The following is a 22,672-nucleotide window of genomic DNA, read 5'->3' as shown; positions in this document are numbered from 1 at the left end:
AAACCTTGTAATTCACCACACATAAGTGTGATTTTCAATACAAAAATACATTAAGTGGCAAATACAGAAGTCCTAGAATACTTTTAATAGCTTCAAATGCTTTTAAGGTACTCTACATCAAATCAATACAACTTTTCAGAGACAATCTCTGCAAACTAAAGCTTAACCACTAATATTTTTCTATCTTTTCTTCACAAAGCATAACATGTTTGTTCCACTTGGGATTCCCCAGATTAACAGAGGGAAGAACTGGGCTAAAAACTATGTATTATACAGTAGCCTACTTTATGAGCACTAGGATGGAACTGTTTAAAAAAAAGCCTATAACTTCACTCAATTGACTTTCATAATGAATAAGAATGAAAATTTTCTATCACTGTTCTCAGCCTGGGAACTGACAACCGAAACACTACTATCTACTTAATACGATTCTCTGCGTTATTCTTCTGGTCTTTACTGGCATCCCTTTACTATCCCTCTGTCTTTATTAGCATGATTTTATTCTTCCTAGCAAAAAAGTGCCTGTTTACCACAGGCACTGCCTAAAAGACTCATTAGCCCTTTAGTGGAAATCAGGAAGGGACACTTAACACGCCAAAATTCTTTCGCCTCCTCACCCTGAAAACCTCCACTTGTTCCTTCTACCTGCAGTCTTGGCATGTCATTCTGAGATCCTCACTCATCTATCTCAGGCTCCTCTTAGCACTTCTCTCACACTAAAAGCCCACCTTATACCACAGTTCCAATTTTGAAATTCTAACCTTACCTTCCCAGCTCCAAGCCAGTGCTAAAACTTTGTAGATGTTGTTTTGTCTTACTAGAGTAAGAAGTAACTCAGTTTTGTCTTTGTTGTGATAGGGATACAAGAGAGAAGCCAGCACTTGTTATTTTTTAAATGTTGGCTGTATATACATGTACATCAAGTGTCTTACAAGTAATCAGCTTCAAGAAATAGATTAAAAGTAAAGAGTTGCCATATACATTCTATTTCTATTTGGTAAATACTACACTACTGGTCTACAAATTCATAGGGAGAGGACCACCACTGTTACTTAAAGCCACTGCTAAACACGTGAAGGAGACCTCCAGAGACAAGCTGTTCTCCAATTTTACTATGGATAACTTCCCTGAGTGTCCACCCTTCCTTCTAAGAACTTATTTTGGTGGGAAAACATAAGAACAATGGGAAACCATAAACAACTGGAACATGAGAGAGGTGTTTCTCTGCCTTCACTGTCAATCTGTAAAACACAGAACCCAACTTCATGGGTACTGACAAAAGAAACAAGGAAACATGGCAGTTTAGCTTGTATTACCAATCCATTTTCTCACATTTTGTTTTTGTATAACAGTCTAAATGTTTTGACATACTGTTGTATAAGATGGTTTCTTATGTTTCTTTTATTCTGTTTAACTAACCATCTATTTACTAACATTCTCAAAAGAATGTATTTTAAATTTTCTTTATTTCCCACCACTTTGAAAATTTTCATTTCCCATAAAGGTTCAATTTTCAAACAAATGCACTTTGTTAATGATTTTTATAGGGCTGAGCTATATATTTACTACATTATTAAGAATAAAGGTATGATTTGTTACTCAGGCTTCATCCTTATTTTACACAACACCATTTTTAGTCCATTAAAGAATGTTCAAATGAGATTTATCATATTTTTCTCCTTAACTGTTATTGTATGTGGGGAAAAATTAAGGTCATATGTGTATGTATTTATATGTAAGTATGAAATATAAAATATGTACTTTTTATGTATGAGTATATTCATTGCAATAGATTTTGATAACATTTGGTAATGAACAGATTCAATTTCCTATAACTAGCCTTGAATTGATTTCCTGGCTTTTTGGTCTCAAAGTCACTACCAACTGTTTTGTAGTTTTATTGATATATATATATATATTTTTTTTTTTTTTTTGAGACAGGATCTTGCCTCAAACTCAAAGCGATCTTCCTGCCTCAGCCTCCCTACTGTGGGATTACAGGCATGTACCATTAAGCCCAGCCTTGCTCTTGCTTTCATAACTACTATACATAATTATTTTTATCTTTTTCTACTTTCATATATCATGATAACACAGAAACCTATCATCCTAAGGTCAAAAACAATATTACTACAATCTTACAGTCTTTGTTTGTCGAGACAGAGTCTGGCTTTGTAGTTTAGGCTGGCCTTGAACTCACTGTGTAACCAAGGCTGTCCTCAAATTCACAGTGATCCTCCTGCCTCAGCCTCTGAGAGCTGGGATTACAGGTGTGCACCACCACATCATCGATCTTATGGTGCATTTAAAATGCATTTTAAAAATGCATTAGGTATTTTGGGATAAAGTTTCCTGTGAAACTAGTACTTTTTCTAGCAGACTCATTATTCTGAGTTCTAACTGAACAAACAAGACAGATTTAATGAAGGAAATCTATTAATAGTTGCTCAGTTTTAGTAATTATTGTTTTAACTGCATGTTAATAGTTGGCATTACTAACATCAGAAGAGTGGCAGCCTAGTGTAGCAATGAGGGATGCCTCTGGATTCCCCTGGGATCGTACCCCTGGCTCTGCCACTGTATGACCTGTGCCTCAGTTCCTTATCTGTAATTTCATACTATATACCTTATAATGAAGCTGACTCCTAGTAGTAGTCAAGGAAATAATTTCACATAGTGTGTTTAGAACAATAACTAGTACCTAGTGAATATCTGATAAATATTAATATCTACTCATTTGTATACAAATTTTTAAGGAAATAATGTTATAACTTCAGATTCTTAGACTTTAACTGTATCTGTATGGAGAAGATGACACAATACAATCTTGTTCAAAAATAATAAAACTTCTGTGAAATGGTAAGACATGATAAAACTATTCAGTGTTCATTTTTCAACTAACCAAGCACACTAGCATTGCGGCTGGAAATTTAACTCAACAGTAGCATGTACAATGTTCAACACCACAAGAAAATAAAAAACTTCTAGCATCAAATAAATAATAATCAAATAACTCAATATTATAACAATATAAATTGAGTATATTAGCTTAACGAAATTTATCCAAGATACATAAAAATCTTAATTTCATTCATTACAAAATGCAACTGAATTTTCCAAGTTTTTATAATAAAGCAATTTTATTAAATCAGAATTTTAACATGGACCTCAAAATCCATTGACAAAGGCTTTAAGCTGTATTTTGTAACCTAGTAACATATTTCTAGTAAAGAGCAAATACTTACAGAAACAGTAAAAGGAGTAAGCTTTTTCTTATTAATGGCTCTTTCATCAATTGTATCTGGTTCAGATAAGTTGATCATTTTGCTAAGGAGAAAAATGGGAATGACATAGTTTCAATTTTCCGAAAATATTTTTTGTTTATTTTTGCAAGCAGCCACAATAGTAAAATTTTGAAAAAAATCAATACCTTTAAACTATAAACTCATGTCAGGAACTTAATTTCTAAAATCTAAGAAATATTTCCTACTCTAAAACAAATCTATCATTTAGTGCAGTAATCTTAGCATTTATGCCTATTTTAACCATCTTATACTTTCTTAATGTAGTTCTTCTCTTGATTTCATTTAATCATTGAAATTCTCAAGAAGCAAACTTCCATGAAGTGGTATCAATATTGTTTATGTACTGTTGTTGCAAAATACAAGGAGCCAGAGACTTCAATAATTCAGACACTTTTAAAAGAATATATGACTTTTGTTTCTATTTTTTAGAATGTATTCGTCTTTTAAAACTAAAATAGGAAAATGAAGGTCAGAAAAAGTAGATGGAGTCAAGACCTATTTTATACATAATATCCTAAACACTGATAACTATTCATGGGTAGAAACTTGTTTTGTTTTTCTTTTTAAGTAAATACACAGAAAAGACTATTGAAAAAGCACTAAGATAATAAAAACAGTTAATAATGGGTCATAGGAATATTTGTGATGGTTATTTCTTCTTTAAAAGTCTCCTGTCTCTTATAAATTTTTAAAAAGTCTGCTTTGTATAAAGTATTCTGGTACTACACTAAATAGTACAAAGACAAAGACATGCCCTTAGAATTCACAGCATAGTGCGAACAGACTGCGAAGAACAAAAGCTGCATTAAAACATTTTCACTTCATAATTGAAGTCTGTCTTAGTTTTACATTTCGTGATGTTCTTTTCCCAGTCAGTTCAGTAGTCAACACTTCCTCAATAGGAAGTGATAAAAGAAAACATAAACATTTAAAAGTGATCTAAGGACTAATTCAAAAGCTTCCTGCCATTATTATGGTAATATAATAATACTTCTAAGCATTATTATGGAAATATAGTAATATTTTCTGGCATTAATATATGTAAAAAGAACTTAAAAAATAAAGGATTGTATTAGAAAGTAGATTTTGGAAAACATTTAAGATCTATGTAGCTAATTCAAAAAAAACAGAAATTGGTAAATTGTAGTTTTCATGGAATGTTCGTCAATGGGGACATTGAGAGCATGGCTTTGTAGCTCAGCACTGAACTCACCAAAGAAGGATGCCATCTGCAAGTGATCTGAAAAGACTGCCATCATTGGGATTCATGGGCAAAAGATGCTTACAGTCAGGGTCATTTTCTAGGGCTTTGTTAATCCAGTTAACAAAAGCCACTTTTTCTTCCTCTGAAAACAGAAAATCTTTGTAGGCAAACCTCATTTCACAAAATTTATCACAAAACAAAAATATACTGCTCAAAGATAGCAAGCGACTATTATTAAAACTCTACTCAAACACTAAAAGGTTTAAAACAGGTTGCTCATTTCACTTTTTGATCAGACTATTAGGAGAGGAAGGAAGACGTGTATCTTAAATGGGCACAATAAATATTTCGTTTGAGTGTAAAAGTTTTCCAAACATTATTTCATCTGAAATCTAATGAACCAGAAGCAGAACATCAGAGGTTTTAAAAAAAAAAATACACACACACATGCTCACAAATACAAACAGATACTTAAATAAGGGGGAAAATACTCCCCAAATAGATCTTTAGATCTAAGGCAATAAATCCTATCCCCTAAAAAATATTTAGAAAGCTGTGATTTTAGGCTTACAGCAAATACACAGGATTTGCTCCTTACACACATATGCACACACACAGAGTTATTGAAATGACTAGAATAACTCCATTTCTAAGAAATTTTTACAGTAGAAAAACTATCAAAGCCAGTTACCAGCACTGCCCTTAGTTATCAGGGCGGCACATGTACTCTGCGTTAAGTACATTGATCTGTAGACAGAAAATGTTGCTGGGCTATTCAGTACAGAGTGGGAAGGAACTTAAAGTAAAAATGCTCTATAGCTTTATCATTATGTAAACATAAGAAAGTATTTAACAATGTACAATATATTTATTTATTTATTTATTGAACTCAGGACCTTGTGCTTCCCAGGCAGGTGCTTATCCCCAGCCCAACAATGTAAAGTTTAAAATAATTAATCTCTGTTTCCATCAGAGGGTAGCATATATGACCTGGCCTACTCCATTTTTATCACATTACCTAGGATTAGGTAATTTCTTAACGGTATATTTGGCAGATACCCTCCAAATTTAACCCATCACCACACACAGTAAATAAAGACACAAACTTTTACTAGTATTTCCCACTTTGTACATACAAAACCTGTCTCTTATCTACTTGCCACAACCTATAAATGTCCTTAGAAAGACTTAGAAGTTTAGGGATTTAAAGATCACTAAGATATTATACTTGCCATCAAGAATTTCAGTGTAATAATAAAAGAAAGAAATGTAACATAAATGAAACACTGCACATATAGGGTACAATGTTTTAAATTTTTAAAGAAAGAATCACTTTGATTGAGTTGATCAAGAAAAGGTTTTACAGAGCAGGTGTGGTGGCACATGCCATAATCTCAGGAGGCTGAGGCCAGAGGATCACTTGAGCCAACAAGACCAACCTGAGGAAACAGGAAGATGCCCATCTCAAAAACAAAATTTATAAAGAAAATACTATTTAAAAGATAGAAGGTGAAAATGGGGAGATATTTTAGACATAGGAGCCAGGAATAAGACACCAAGTCATAACCACTGGAAATATTTTTTAATGGATAATATCAAGTATTGTTGAAGATACAAACAAAACAAAACAAAAAATTCTCATGCATAACTGTTGGAAGTGTAAAGCAGTAACCTGGAAACAGTAACTCTGAAAACAATTTGCCAGTCCTTTTAAAAGTATCAAATATATACCTACCAAAAGATTTAGGAATTCCATTCCTATATATATACTTAAAGAGTATTTAAAAATTAAGACCACTCTATAAAGGTGAACACAAATGTTCATACATTATTTTTCATAAAAGCCCAAGAAAAGAAACAGCCCAAATATTCATAAAGATTTTTTAAAAATGTGAAGCCAGCCATGGTGGTGCACACCTATAATCCCAGCACTCAGGAGGCTGAAGCAGGGGGAGCGTTGTGAGTTCAAAACCAGTCTGAGCTACAAAATGAGCGGAAGGCCAGCCTGAACTGCATAATGAGACCCTGTTTCAAAAAGACCAAAAAGAAATAAACAAACAACAAAAAAGTGACATTATTCTTAGAATACTCAGCATTCAAAACAAGACATATGTTATAACATGGATGAACCTTTAAAAATATGCCAGGAGGGAAATCTTTGTAAAATGAAAAGCCACTGCAGTATGATTCCATTTGCATGAAATTTCCAGAATAGTCAAATTCATAGAAATAGAAAGTAGTCTAGCAGTTGGGAAGGTTTCTGGAAGGTGGAAATGCAAAATGACTACCAATGAGTTTGGTAGTTTTTCTGGTGTAAGTAGCAAATTTTGAAATTAAATGGTGATAACAATTGCACAAGTCTACTAACATATTAAAAAGTACTGAATTATACACTTTTTAAAAGGGCTGAATTTCATAGTAATCCAGTTGTATCTCAGTAAAGCTGCAAGCTTTTAAAAGCCATTAAATGTTCTATATTGTTTCCTGGGTAGTATTTACATGAGTGTATTCATAGATTAAAAAAAAAATCAAGCCACACACAAGAGTATACAGTATGCGGTTTATATTTTATGCTAAAATAAGCAAGCAAAAAATGTCACCTTAGACAAATGATTACCTCTGGGAAGGAAATGTCATTAACAGGGCATGAGAAGGCCACACAGGTGATAAAATATTTCACATCTTCATCTAATTGGGAGCTACGTGGATGTATATACACATGCAAAAAGTCACTGAGCCATATACTTAAGATTATAGCACTTTTGGCCACCAGGGGGCCCTTTCCTCTGCGCCCAGCATGGGCAGAGAGAACCAGGAGAAGGCCAGCCTCTGCCTACCAGGCACTGCCACTGGAAAGCCCTTTCCTCTGCACGCCCAGCATGGGCTGAAGCAGACAAGAGACCCACCTCTGCCCACTGTGCACCACCACCAAAAGGTTACATCCTACAGGCGGCCAGTGTGGGCAGAGAGAACCATCAGATCCACCTTAACCTTCAGGGAGCTGCCACTGGAAGATTCCTTTTGCAGGCAGCCAGCAGGAGCAGGGACACACAGCCAGGTGAGTCCTGTGCATCTGTAGACCACCATTTGAGGCCCTTGGTTTCCTCAGACAGCCACCCCTCCACTAGCAGAATCAGACAAACACAACTGTGTATGGCTGCCACCATTGTAGGAGTTCCAGTGTAGACACACAGGCTGAGAGAAACAGTCCCATTTACATGCACCCCTGATCATCAGCGAGAGCCCAGTGTAGCTCTGGAGAAGCCAACTCTACACCCTGCTACCTTCCTGTAATTCTGGAATTAGAGGAACCCAGGTGCCTGTCCCATCCCCCTACACTGCCTAGGGGCAGCCAACACAGGAAGTACCTGGAACCCCACAACCAGCTTGCTAGGAGGAACCCAGGAGAATGTCAAGACAAAGGAACAAAAGGCAAACTCAGACCTCCAGCCCATACACAATAAGTCTGGGAGATATGGTCATGGAAGTCACACACCTGAAATCTCTGAGAGGATAGCAACTGAAGTAAGGAAACAACTTCATGAGATTGTAAAATCAGAAATAATGTCTCAGGTAAAGAAAGAAAACACAAACATACTGAAAGAACTGTTCAGCAGGTCTAAAGAAGACAGACAATAAAGAAGAGCATAGGAAAACAATGGAAATCTTGATTGAATGTAGAAAGGAATTACAATGCATGAAACATTCAAAGAAAGATGCAGGAATTTAAAAATTCAATCGAAAGCTGGTAAAACCACTTAAAAGAAACTGAAGATAGACTTTCAAACCTTGAAGACAGGATTGCAGCTAGTATCGTGAAAGGAAAGATCTCTTAAAAAAAATAACAGAATCAGGAAATAACAACTCAATGGCTGCAAGATGATGCAAAGAAGCATAATTTAAAAGTGATAGGTATCAATGAAGAAGCAGGGGTCAACACAAATGAAATTAAAAGGATATTCACAGAAATAATAGAAGAAAACTTCCCAAATATGGGAAATGGATCTGGCATGCAGATAAGTGAGGTATACAGGACTCCAACTAGCCATAACCCAAGTAAATCTACACCCAAATATATAATAATCAAGATCTGAGAAATTAAACACAACAACAGAATATTAAAAGCTGTTAGAGAAGAGACAGATCACCAGTAAAGGAAAACAATCACTATCACTGCAGACTTTTCAACACAAACCATCAAGTCAAGAAGTTTGGAGTGAGGTGCTTCAAACCCTAGGAGAAAACAACTTCCAACCTAGACTGATCTACCCAGTAAAACCATCTTTCAAAATGGATAGAAAAATAAGATGATAAAGATGAAGTTCTTCCATGATAAAGAACTGAAGGAATTCATGACTACCAAACCAACCCTAAAGAGAGTGCTAAAGAATATTCTAGGGAGAGATAAAGATGACCATGGTTCCAGGAACAGCAGCAGAGGAAGATCGCCAAACAAGACAGGCAGTTGAATGAAGGGGAGAAGTGGAGGGCCAACAACAGGAGGATAGCAGGGCAGAGACAAACCAGTGTATGCTGGTTGTAACCATTAATGTAGATGGCCTCAGGTCAGCAATAAAAAGAAACACAGGGAGAGTGGATCAAGAAACAAGATCCTTTGATATACTGTATACAAGAAACACATCTAACTGTAAAGGAAATTCACAGAATGAAAAGAAAAGAAAAGAAAAAAGAAAGGAAAGAATTGTTCTATGTGACAGGAAACCAAAAAAAAAAAAAAAAAAGCAAGACTAACTTGCCCATCAACCATAGAATGGATAAGAAATATATGATATTTTCATGCAGTGGAAAGCTACCCAGCTATAAAGTAGAATAATCTCAAGGCTTCTGTAGGTAAATGGACATAACTGGAAATCATGTTCATAGCCAAAACAATTCAAACTCATACACGTGAACCCTAGCATAAGAAACAGGAGTTAATTGGATCCAAAAGCAAAATAGTTAATGGTAAGGGCAAAGGGGAGGAAACACCTGAAAGGGAAAGGTGGAAACTACTATCAATTTCTTATTGTCTTATCTTGAACTCTCACATCGTTTACACAATTTTGTTAAGTTTGGCTTTGTTCTGTCTTGTTTTGTTAGGTTTTATGCTGTCAGATGGTAGAGGCAGTTATTTTGAATATAATGGGATATATTATGGTAATCATGGTTTCCTATTATATTGCTTTGAAGTCTTATTGCTTTCATTCATTGGTTGATTGATTTTAAAATGTTTGATTTTATTATTTGTGATGGTATGAACAGCTATTTTGAAGAAAACGATGTTATCACAGCCATTGCTGATTTACTTGAAGTCCTAACATGCTTTTGTTCTTGTTTTGATTGGCTCTATCCTATTGTGTTTTCATTTTATTATGTGTGATGATATAAACAAATTTTTAAGGAAAATGAGATATTATAGGAGCCATTTTTCATTTCCTGTTATTTGGTTTTAAGTCCTGTAATGCTTTCATTCTCTTGAATGGGTCTAACTATTTTGTTATGTTTGACATTGTGTGTGAAGGCAGGCTTAACTATTTCAAAGAACAGAGACATTATGGTAGCTATTGTTGATATCTGGTTGTCTTGTGAAGTGCTGTGTTACTTGCATTGTTTTGTTCTGTTCTCTTTTGTTTTATTTGCTTTAAAATAAAAAAATTTTAAAGAAAGATTATAGCACTTTCATCAGTGTGTATTTTATTTTATTTTATTTTATTTATTTTTGTCTTTTTAAAACTTATTTCAGTAAAATAAACAGGCAGAAACTTAGGTAAAGGATAAGTACATTTCAAAAAGTAGAGGTATCAATTATAGACTACATCCTTTAATACTACTTCTCTAGTGGAAAAAGGTTAAGAAAAAAATACAATGAATAGGAGAAACTTGAGCATATCATTTGAGGAAAATCTAGGAAGAGAATTAAGAGAATAATTAACAGATTCAGATCTCAAAGGAAGAAAGAAGGAAAAAAGTTCTAGGAAATTTTGTCAAAAATTTCAAAAGCTTAGTGCTAAGTATGTTCCTATGAATAAAAAGCAAGTTGGCCAAAGTTTCTGAGACATCTTGACCCTGAGAAGTAAGCTTAATAAGGAGTAAGACTCCTTAGCTTACGAGTTATGCGACTCTGGATTTCCCACTGGGCAGCAATCCAGTGATTCTATCAGATCAAGCAAATCAGGTGCTATGTTCTCTAATCATTTGTTTGATTAAAAAATGAATCAAATATCTCAGCACCTGGCAAATGGAAGGGGAAAAATCTTTATAGTAAGCCTCTCTACCATTCCTTGATGAAATCTAAATATAAAGCCACCCTACCAGTCAGGATAAAAAACCCATTCACAAGTCATGACTAACCAAGTGCTAAAATAGAAGCTTTCATATTGTTTTAATTTCTTTGATGAACCTGACACACTGTATGAACTTACTGATTTTAGGACTTTTTATTTAAACAGCTCTAACACTGAGATACACTTTAAATTTGACGTCATGTTATAACTTAGTCAGGATTTTTTTCCCTCAATGATACATAAAATAATGGTAATAATCACAATGAAGAGCATCGTATGTAAGAACAAATGGGCTCTTAATGAATCAGTGACTAAAAGATCAAATTGGAGGGCTATTACCTGAGTAAGAATGCTGTGTGCCCTCACTGGAAATGGATGAAGTTCCTCCAATAGCAGTGATTCCTTCCCTCTTGTTAATTATTTTTCGGAATGTTTTGCTGATATCTTTGCTTTTAAGCTCTTGCATTAGCTGGAATAAAATACAAGTAAAACTGAGATTTGATCACATAATCATAAAAATTTGGTGGCAGAACATTTATTTAGACATCCTTATTTGAAATGACACAAAAATAAATATAAATGAGGTGTTTCCATAGTTAGTGCTTGTGTACACAGATAATCATGTCACTTACCAGTAAAACAAAGTGGACAAATGTTTGTGTCCCGCCCTGAAAGAAATTCTAACTTGAATTTAAACTGAACACACAAAATTGTTCCTACTGACTGGACATGACCTTTTCACTGAAAACCTAAGAAATAACCACATGATAAAGATTTTTAACATGCCTTCTTGAAGTCATTTTTCTGCCTACGTATCCCAAATTCATACACGTTAAAGTAGGTCAGGCATGTTAGGAAATAACATAGACTTATACAAACTCCCTTTCCCACTCTTACTGAACTCTCCTGAGACTGGCAAGACTGAATTTGGTCACTGGCCCAGTAATTTGTATTTTTTTAATGCATATCTAATCATGTCATTTTATACTGTATTACTCCTACTTCCTTGACTTCCTGTTGGTCTTAGTATAAAAACAAAACTCTTGGAAGGGCCTGCATGACCCGATCCTTTTCAAACTACATTCTTTATTCTTACAATCTCAGCTCCAATCACAACAGCCCTTTCTCCAGGTTGCTTAAAGAGCCATCCATTATCCACAAAGCCACAGCCTCTACAAATGCAGTCATCCTTATCTGCTTTACAGTATTCTTTCTTTTATGGTTTTTTGTTTTGTTTCATTTTTCTTCACAGCAAGGTCCTGCTGTGTATCCCAGCCTGGCTTCAAAATACCAGTCCTCCTGCCTCAATCTCCCAACTGCTGAGATCACAGATGTGTGCCACCATGCTTGGCTTCACATTAGTCCTCCTGACTCCCTCTGTCCACTTAATAATCTTTCTTCAGCTCTCAATTCAGTCTTCACAGCTTAAGGGATACCCTCCCATGCTCTCCAGTCTCCCCCTCTAAGTTCAATTCCTTCTACTACAAACTCTCATTGGACCTTCACTACTCTGTCATAGCAATGACCACAGTTGATATCTTCCTCTCACTCATTTCTCTGATTCTGCCTTCCCTACCCAAAGTAAACTCCATGAAAGCAAAACCATGTCTCTTTTGCTCATTACATTATTCACAGTGCCTAGAGTTTAAATATTTGCTTAGTGAATAAAGACTACAAAACCAGATAATTTATATTTCATAAATATTTATTCAGTTATATTAATGAGCATCAATAAACACTGAATTCATATATAATTATTCCAGAGCATGAAACACTATTATCTAAAAACACAACTTCCATTCAATGGTATTTCCCTTTGTTTTACAAATTATTTGTGGAAATAATTATTTCTCCAATAATAACTGTTGTTAACATTATCATCAGTTTAAAGGAATGTTTTTTTTTTCCCTCTACAGCCAAATATAGCTATATCATTATTAAAATTCTTGAAGCAAAAGGATCAGTAGCTGGAGAGGATCTGAATACTTACTGACACGAATTCTTCAAAACTGATTTTGCCATCTTTATTGTTGTCAGCAACTGCTAGAATTTTCTCCACGATCTCGCGCACTTTATAGCCAGGAAGAGGAAGGCTTGCTTCCTTAAATAGGTCCTGAAGTTCATAGTCACTCACATATCCACTGTTGTCAATATCTGTAGCAATACATTATGAGCTGTCAAATATTTGTACTGCAGAAGATGTGTACTCAGCCATACAGACGATTCACATGCATGCAAAACCTTTCTAAGTTTGTTTCACAAGTGTCAGTAGCCTTTTTCCCGCACCTGAACTGTCCAGGCTGTGCTATATGATTTATCAAAACACTCATATTTCAGTAGAATTCATCTCCAGAGACTTAAGGCCTCTACATTATTAAGTATATAGTAGAAACAATGCTCTGCCAAACTCAGTTTTATCACATGACTAAGTTTCAAAGAAATAAACCTGGAGAAGTCTCAGATACCGAAAAGAAATATATCAACAGTGTTCAAGAGGGAACACTCATCTGAAAGTTGCTCAATAAATTAATTAAATTAACTTATAAATTAATGTGCTGCCCCCACACTCCATATAAAATACGTGTATCGTGTATTTTCATTCTACATTTCACGTGGCAGTTCATTTGTTAATAATTCATTACTTCATTACATATTTATGATACCATTATGTATACTGAATCATGTTTGATGTCATTTTGAGATCAGGTGTTCCAGAAATTTCATACTTATACATAGCCTTTTGGAAACAGGTTTCTAGGTATTTTCACATTATCACTGAAATGTCTTTCCCTGGGTTTTCCCTTGAGACTGGGTATCACTTCTTGACTCAGAACAAAGGTAACACAAAACACTGCTGCCCACAGTTGGCAACAGAGCTATGAACTGTTTCATTGTTGCCTGGATCCGCCTGGTATAGATTCTCTCACTCATCTGCTAATAGCTGCTTGTTGCTGTATTTCTTTTTCTTTTCACTAAAAGAGCTGTCATCACTCTAGCTGAATTAATGGTAAGGACAGGAACTTATCTTCTGAACTCTAATGTAAAAGTATATTGTTACAATCGCAAGTCATCTAGGAACCTGAATTAATTGATATTTCAACCATAATAATGCTTTATTTGAATTTGGCACAAATCCTCATTATTATTATTATTATTATTATTATTATGATTATTGGTCTTTTTCGTTTTTACCAGTACCGGGGATCAAACTCACGACTGCCTGTTTGCAAGGCAGGCACTTACGCCACTGAGTTAAATCCCCAGCCCCTCAAATCCTCATTATTAATATATCATTAATTCAGAAATGTTTACCATAATTCTGAAACATACAAAAAATACTATGTATGTTTATTTCTGTACTACCACTGTAGTGGGAAATTTTTAAAAATTTTAAAAACTGAGGAAGTTATTTAGCTTCCAAACATCATGTTAAACTAAAATGTTTAAATAGTTAAGACCTGAAGCTTTAAAAATGGATAGATTTGTGTGCTTACATTCTAGCTCCATCCCTGCAACGTCTGTGGTTTTGGTGTGATGTAACAAGAACTAATAGGTACCACTTAATGAGTATATATTCTCTTTCAAGTGATTTGTTAATAACTTTACTTATTAAATCTTTATAACTTTGAAGTAGTCACTAATGTCATTCTCATTTTAAAGGTGAGTAAATACCGACTTAGGTTAGACAACCATAAAGATTATGGGTTGAAAAGAAATAAGACTTAGTTACAAATAACAACAGCAAAACTAGATTAAAAAATAGGGCAGGGCTGGGGATATAGCTCAGTGGCACAGCACCTGTCTGCCAAGTGTGAGGTCGGAGTTTGATTCCTGGTACTAAAACAAAATAAAACGGAGCAAAGGGCTTGAAACATTTCTCTAAAGAAGACATACAAATGGCCAATCGATACATAAAGAGCTGCTCAAGAGAAATACAAATCAGAACTACAAAAGATACCACTAGACACTCAGGAGGATGGCTATTATAAAACAAATGTACAAGAAAAACAAAAATAGAAAATAAGTGGTGAAGACAGAGAAACTAAAATCCACGTGCACTGCTGGTAGGAATGTAAAAAGATGTAGCCACTACAGAATATAGTATGATGATTCCCTGAAAAATTAAACATAGTTACCACATGCCTCAGTAATTCCACTTGTAGGTATACACTCAAAAAAGTTGAAAGCAGGGACTTCAATAGGTGTTTGTATAGCCATGTTCATAACAACTTTATTCACAATAGCCAAAAAGTGCAAGCAATTTAAATGTCATAAGCAAACTGTATGTAGACATGGAGTATTATTTAGCCTTAAAAAGGAAGGAAATTCAGGCACATGCTACAACATGAATGAACATGGAAGACACAATGGCAAATAAAATAAGCCAGTCACAAAAAGACAAGTATGATTTTATTTATAGGTGGTAATTAGAGTGGTCAAATTCCTATGCACAAAAAATAGAATGGTGGTTTCTAGGGGACAAGAGAGATGGAGAGGGAGAATTCTTATTTAGTCAGTATAGAATTATAGTTTAGGAGCACAGGAAAGAGTTATGAAAAAGAATGGTGGTGCCAGATGCAGAACATTATAAATGTACTTAATGCCACTGAACTACACTTAAAATGACTAAAACCTTGTATTATTATACATATTCTACCACAGTTTTTTATTCATTTTTAAAATTTGTTTAGTGCTAGGAATCAAACTCAGGACCTCGCACTTGCCAGGTTGCTGTCTACCACAGATTTTTAAAGGAAGCAAAATGACATCTTTCAACTCCCAGCTTTCCCACAGTGACCCAAAAATACTCTATCTAGTAAGAGCAGGTGAGTATACCCCTCTATCTATAAAAACAGTTGTTTGGTACAAATTAGCAGGTGGGTTGCTGAGTTGATTAGCTATAGTTTATCTTGTTTTTTAAAAAAAGCAAGTACATATTGTATTAATGTTAACAATTCCCTCAATGTTAACAATTCCCTCACATAAAAAAAATTGTTTTGTTGTCAGGATTATTCTTTCAGTGAACTGTTTGTTCAAAATTTCATTGATTAAATATTGCAAGATTCTACGCCCATGAATCATAAATGTTAAAGTTGGTATGTTCCAAACAAAGAAAATAGATTACTCATCCATTCACATTTACTAAGACCTGCACAGCCCACACCCCCCCCCACTTTTTTTTAACACGTTCCCACATCAAATGACTTAAGTACATAGTAGGAGACCCAGAGTTATTACTTCCTGTCTATGTGCCTGAAATGACAGAACATTTCAGTAACTGCCTACTTTTTGTCTTGAAAAGACCTTGGACACTGAAACCCATTCTCTGTAACATTTATTATGAATAATCTTGAAATCATACACATTGTCACACTGCCCAAATGGTAAATCTGCAAGGAGAAACAAGAGTCTTCTGTGTTTCAGAGCAATGAAATCATAAGATTTTACTTTTTTCTACAAAATCATACTTTTACTTTTTTAAAAAATAAGCTTTACTTTTTTAAATTAAATCTGTTTTCTTTGTAGTGGTCTCTAAAATCCACCCTACATTTCATTTCACCTACATTAATTTTAGTTATTTTCACTAGCTTTGTGAGAAATCTAAGAAACAAGACAAATTGTGATCATTCTATCCTGACTTGCTTTTCATACAGTACTTTACCGCCCAAAGGAAGACACCTGCTGAAGAAGGGACAATGCCACTGCCCCAACTCACTGTGCTCAACTTTCACTTGCACATATTTGCAGACCAAAGGGGGAAAAACATACTTATATTCTCCTTGTTTACCCTAAGTTTCTAAGAGAAAAATGCAGAAGAATTGAGATTCAACACTATAAAGGAAATTTTCTGGAAGAAAAATACAAAGGTGGCAAGATGATAATGTCATGAAGATAAAACACTGAATGGCTTCAAAAAGTGAAAGAAGAAAAACAAGACATAATTTAAAAACAAACGTGTTTTAAATTATACATGAGAAGGAAAACAAGACATAGGCCTCTGACTACAATACCCACAGCAGATTTTTAAAATATTCTTTATGAAGTCAGAAACTGTTCATGTTAGTAACAAAGATATGAAGGCTAGAATTCAGTTAAGTACACAAGGAAATGTTTCTGTATTTTTTCACTGCAATGAGGATTGCATGTTAAGTGTATTCAGTTACACTGTCACTCATTAACCTAGATTATTCTCTGCAAAGAAACTATCAAAGAATTCAAAGTCCAACTCACCTAGAAATTCAAGCCAGTCATTATTTTTCAGAAAGAATCCAGGGACACAGATTTTTAAAAAAGCAATATTCTACTCCTGAAGTCTAACATCAAGCAAAACAATAACATTGTATTTACTTTTCCTCATACCTATTTTATTAAATGCTTCTTGTAGTTCTTCAAGCTCCTCTCGAGAAATGGTAGTGGTACTATTTTCCATCTTAGGTCAGGAAAGACAACTTCAAGTCTTTGTGTCTAGAAAAAGCAGTATTTACAAGAGAACGTTAGTCCTTTGGAAACATTTTTCTAAGAAATATAAGGTACAGACAAGTATATTTTCTGCCAAAAAAAAAATCACCCATAATGTCTGGCTGATAAGAAACAAATAGTAGGTCTCCCAGTAACACTCTCTCCCAGTAGTGGGCTAGCCAACAAGACACTCAGTGTGAGGAAAAAACACCTTTTCCACTTTGTGCTTTCCGGAGGCACAAATCTCTCAGTAGTCTGTGCAATTTTCATTTTCCCTCATCAAGCAAGTTTAAGAAAAGCAGCATTGAAGTAGAAGGCCTGAAAGTAAGATTTACAGATATCAGATATCAGTAGTGTCCACAAAAAGGGTAAAGTTAGCTTAGTCTGCTCATCTAGAGATGGAGTTTGTGGCTCCTTTAAAATAATCCTTCCCCTTCCCTGTGGGAGGTTCTTTCTGGATCACTGGGGCCCTTTTTACTGTGAGTAGAGAAGATAAATAAAAAGAAAAAAAATCATGTAAAATTAGACTATTAGAAAGTTATAAGGTGGTGCTCATTTTTTAAAATAATTGGTAACAAATCCCCCAAACAGAAAAGTAAAGTTACCCATAATAATGCTCTCCAGAGCTTAAATGATGGTTCAGTGAACATCCTTGTAGATAAATCTTTGTTCACATCCATCTTTATTTCCATATGACAAATACTACAAGTGAAATTATATTTTTAATACTTCAGACATATAACAGTGCAACTCTCATTTTTTAAATAACTTAATTATCTACTCAATATAAAGCTAATGTAGAATACAAATTATGTTGTATTCCTCTCAGATATACTTAGTTATATCAGACATTTCTTATGTACCTCAGAAAATAATGGAACATTTCTGCTTTACGAGTCCAGAAGAACTGAAACTAAATGGAAGGTCACCATTTTAAAAACTTTATATGCTTACATATGATTATATTTAAATGAGGTTCAATATCTCACAGTTGTCAGGGAGGCACATAAATTTTCAACATAATTTATTTAGTAAAATCTATCATGGATGACTTTATGTATTTATTTATTTAATTTGGTACCAGGGATTGAACTCATGACCTCATGCTTATCAGGTAGCTGCTTATGACGCTGAGCTATATCCCCAGCCTATATCATTGATCACTTTAAAACCATATTAAATTATATGAAGCACTCAAAGAATATAGCTCTTGTCACTTACAATTTGTATACCGACTTCTTTAGGATTTTTAGTATATTTGCTGCCGAAGTGAGCACTCAAGGACTTTCGATCTTTCAAAGGGATAAAATTTTATCTTTTATAATTTTGCTGGGGAATGAGTCTAATTTAATCTACAATTAAATATTTTTTAAAATATTCTATTGCTTACTATTTAATTCTTCACCATTAAAAAAATCTGAGGTGCTAAGTTAGTAGAGGAATACAACAGAAAGTCAGACTCCCTGGATGCAGTTCCTTATAGCTAGTATTAAATATTCATTATATTGAATTCTTTCTTTGAGAAAGTTTTACTGCAGTTAAAACTACTTACAGGAATAGCTATTATGTGTTGAAAGATGTTGAGCAGTCTTATAAGGATTTTTAAGTGAAATGCTATTTCTGTTGTGGCTGGGTTTTGGTCTTTGTGGTCGTGGTCATCTTCCATATCCTGTCCCTTGTTCTAAATGGCTTGTATATCTTGCTTCCATTTTTAAAAATAGTGGTCCAATTTTAGCATTTGCATTGTACAGAAAGGCTGCAAACTAACAGTCCTTGTGCTAATTTTGCAATTTTAGCCATCATCATTTAAATTTATGAAACTTGTTAATTACCAAAAAAAATTTTTATTCTCCCCTAATCAGTAAAACCAAAATGTAAACTTATTTAAAAAGCAATTTACCCACATACTGATAGGTTTTCAATTTTTTAAGCTTTGTTTCTATATCTAATAAATATAAAAATGTTGGATTAAGTCCTTTAGCATTTAAATGACACAAACAGAAAATACAAAATATCTTAACCTGCTTTAGTTTGTTTAATCTAAACATAAATGAAGATATGGATAACTGCATGTATGTTTAAGTGTATAGAATTGACAACCATGTTACTAAGTTTTTGTTGGGCAGTTGAACAGAACTGTTTGCAGTCTCGCTGTTTGAATTCCCACTTTACATGTTCCAATTTTGTATCTTGTACAACTATTTGTAAAATGACAATATGTAAACATCAACTAGTGATTTCTTACCGTTTATTTCTTTCTCTAAACGTATGTATTATTTCTACCTATTTTCTGTTTTGTTTAGTGTTTCTTTAAATAAAATTTTTTAAAAAATACAAAATATCTGGGGCTGGGGATTTAGCTCAGCGGCATAAGGACCTGCCTTGCAAGCAGGCAGTCGTGAGTTCGATCCCTGGTACCGATAAAAACAAAAAAGACAAAAAAAAAAATACAAAATATCTTCAAGATATACTTTTTCTTTAGGGAGGGTGTTTGTTTCGCTTCGTCTTTGTTTTTGAGACATGGTCTAGCTATGTATGCAGATTGGCCTTGAACTCACTTTGTAGCCCAGGCGACCCTTGAACTTGTGATGATCCTCCTGCCTCAGCACTCTGAGTCTTGGGATGATAGGTGTGCATCATGCCCCACACTCTTTTTTTATGTCATTTTTTGTACTACCAAGGACTGAAACCAGGCACTCACATATGCTAGCCAAATGCTGTACCGCTGAGCTACATGACCAGCATGTATACTATTAAAATAACAAAGCAAGATGCGGAAAAGTAAGAATAGCAGAGGAATGGAAAAGAGTGGTATCACTTACACACTTATTGCCTTACTTTTCTCACTGCTGAAACAGAATACCCAACACCCAAAGTTAAGGGAGGAAAGGTTTATTTGGCTCACAGTTTGCAAAAGTTTCAGTTCAGGGAGTCCAGAAGAACATGGCGGATAGATAGCAGCAGCTTCAGAGGCTCTCTGTGAAACCACACTTGAAAACCAGGAATGGTGCTGGGCAGAAAGTCCTAGGCAAGGGGGGATATTCTTTGCTGACCCAGGAATGAACTAAATTAAGAGAAACCAACTGGAAACACAATCCCGGTGATACAGCAGGAACAGATAAGGTCTATAAGCACGGAAGCCGGACCCCGCGCCACTGGAAACTGCGATTTGAATTTCCTGCAGCCACTGCTGCTTCCAGGTTGGCACGGCAGGGAGAGAGGCGTGAAGGCTCTAAGAGTGGGAAGCATTGAATGGAGTTGGGAGCGGGACTGGCCATGTGCCCGGCATTGACCTGCAGTTAGTGAGCGGATCAGGACCCTTCCATAGAGAAGGAGGCTTCAGTGGAGGACATACTCGGACCAGGCAGAAGCTGCAGTGACTTCAGTCACATATCCCCCTCTCAAGCAGGATTGGTGGGGAGTGCCTGGCCTGCGAGACACCGCTGGCTGAGACCCAGTAGGCTAGCCCAACCCAGGTCCCAGCACCTGGAGGTGCACCCTAGCGGTGAAGCCTTCAGTAGGTTGACCTGGAGGGGCGGGCCCAGCATTCTGCCCAGGTCTATGTCTCCCTGGTGCACTGCAGTGGACGGGAACACCTAGCCGGTGCAATTCAAACAGACTGTGGCCAACAGGGAAGGAAGCTGGGCCTCCTATATACGCTTATATAAAAGGAACAAAGAATATGGGAAGAGGGAGCAACAAGAAAGGGTCCTCGGCCCCTAATCCTGAGAAACATGCAATAGCAGACATGGCACCAATAGACATAAAGCGCTATCTCCAGAGCCTCATAGACAAGTTCAGGAATGAAGTATTAACGACCTGAAACAAGATATAAGTAGAATAGTTAGAGAAATGCTAAGCACCGCCCAAGAAAAAACAGATGGTGAACTGGAAGAACAAAAAAAATGGGGAAAATTGTTTGATGGAGAAAATAGAGAAAACATAGAATACGTGAAGCAGGTTCAAAGAGATTACCAGGAAACTAAAAACTCTATCAAAAACTGGCATAGCAGCTTGAAAGAAACTAAGGACAGATTATCTGAACTGGAGGGCAGATTTGTAATATGGGAGCATAAAATGAAAAACTTCTTAAAAATAACCAAAAAACAAACAGCAGCAATACAAAAGCTAGAAGATGATAAGAGGATCTATAACTTAAGAATTAAGAACATAAGAGAAGAAGTGGGGACACAAACAAATGGACTACAAAAGCTATTCACAGAAATAATCCAAGAGAATTTCCCTAATTTAGCAAATGGTAAAGATACTCAGATATATGAGGCATACAGGACCCCAGCCACCTACAACCCAAACAGAGCTACACCCAGGCATATAATAATCAAAATTCCAGAAGTCCAATATAAGAACAGAATATTAAAAGCCGTCAGAGACAAGAAACAGATCACTTACAAGGAAACACCCATCAGAATTACAGACTTCTCGGCACAAACCATCAAATCACAAAGAGCGTGGGGGGAAATAACTCAAGCTTTGAAAGATAATAACCTCCAGCCAAGACTGATATAGCCTGCACAACTGTCCCTAGAAATTGATGGAAAAACAAGGTGCTTCCAGGATAAAGAGGAACTAGAGGAATTTGCAACCACCAATTCAACTTTACAGAGAATACTGCAGGATAGTCTAAAAAAGGAAAATACCAAGATTACAGAAATAGTGGCAGAGAGGCCACAATGAATGGAGCAGAAAATGAAATGAAGAAGACAAACTGACAACAAACGACAGAAAAAGAGCTCAACAGAAATGAGGCAGAGAAGATTGGATGGTAGGAACAGCTATTTTGGAGAAAACAAGACATCATAATAGCTAGTGCTGACTTAATATCATCTTGTTTTGAAGTCCTATCAAACTTGTATTCTTCTGTCTCCATCAGTCTTAAAAGCTTGTATCTTATGGATTTTATTATATATGATAATATAAGCAAAAACTTTTATAGACAAGGAGTTTATATAGAAACCATTGTTCATTTTCTGTTAATTGGTTCTAAAGATCCTGTAATAATGCCATTCTCTTGAATGGTTTTATAGTGTCTTGATATGTTTGGTGCTACAGTATACAAAGTTATACTCAAAGATTTCAAGGAAAGAGACACTATGGTAACTATTTTTATGTCAGGATATTTTGTGGAAAAACACTATTTTGCTTAAATGATTATGTTTTGATCTGCGCCATTCTGTTGTTATGCCCTCTTTTATCTCAATCCCCTTTTTTTAATTATTTACTTTTTAATTTTTTTTAATTACGGGAAAAATAAATAAAAAATAGCAGGATACATTATAGTAACCTACTTTGATTTCCTATTAACTTGATTTGAAATCCTGCATTGCCCTCACCATCTTGTTTTGACTGATTTTCCCCTATTCTGCTTTGCTTGATAGTACCAAGTTCAAAAGTATAGGCAT

At 35.2% G+C, this 22,672-nt stretch overlaps 1 protein-coding gene and 1 long non-coding RNA gene across 4 annotated transcripts in view; one reads left to right on the top strand and one right to left on the bottom strand.

Annotated features, from left to right (window-relative positions):
• The window catches only part of Pls1 (plastin 1), a 113,083-nt gene that overhangs the window by 36,405 nt on the left and 54,006 nt on the right, over positions 1-22,672 (bottom strand). For 2 of the 3 annotated variants that reach the window (XM_003476756.5, XM_013159910.3), the window contains exons 2-6: positions 17,154-17,258; positions 12,784-12,947; positions 11,133-11,262; positions 4,519-4,651; positions 3,246-3,327 (exon numbers count right to left, since the gene is read on the bottom strand). In XM_003476756.5, the coding sequence (XP_003476804.1) occupies positions 3,246-3,327; positions 4,519-4,651; positions 11,133-11,262; positions 12,784-12,947; positions 17,154-17,223 (579 nt within the window). In that variant the 5' untranslated portion in view covers positions 17,224-17,258. Of the gene's footprint in view, positions 1-3,245; positions 3,328-4,518; positions 4,652-11,132; positions 11,263-12,783; positions 12,948-17,153; positions 17,259-17,463; positions 17,597-22,672 lie in introns of those variants that run through there. The other variant, XM_013159911.3, reaches the window with a different exon arrangement.
• On the top strand, positions 13,383-19,538 carry LOC134476109 (uncharacterized). Its single transcript, XR_010047597.1, has 2 exons — positions 13,383-15,619; positions 16,448-19,538. It is a non-coding gene; the product is annotated as an uncharacterized LOC134476109 (long non-coding RNA).

This window comes from Cavia porcellus, unplaced genomic scaffold (genome assembly GCF_034190915.1).
Source record: "Cavia porcellus strain 051 isolate PalLab524CR breed Dunkin Hartley unplaced genomic scaffold, mCavPor4.1 scaffold_5, whole genome shotgun sequence".
Classification (NCBI taxonomy): domain Eukaryota; kingdom Metazoa; phylum Chordata; class Mammalia; order Rodentia; family Caviidae; genus Cavia; species Cavia porcellus.
The sequence above is the reverse complement of the archived record's forward strand: the minus strand, read 5'-3'. Positions and strand labels throughout refer to the sequence as shown.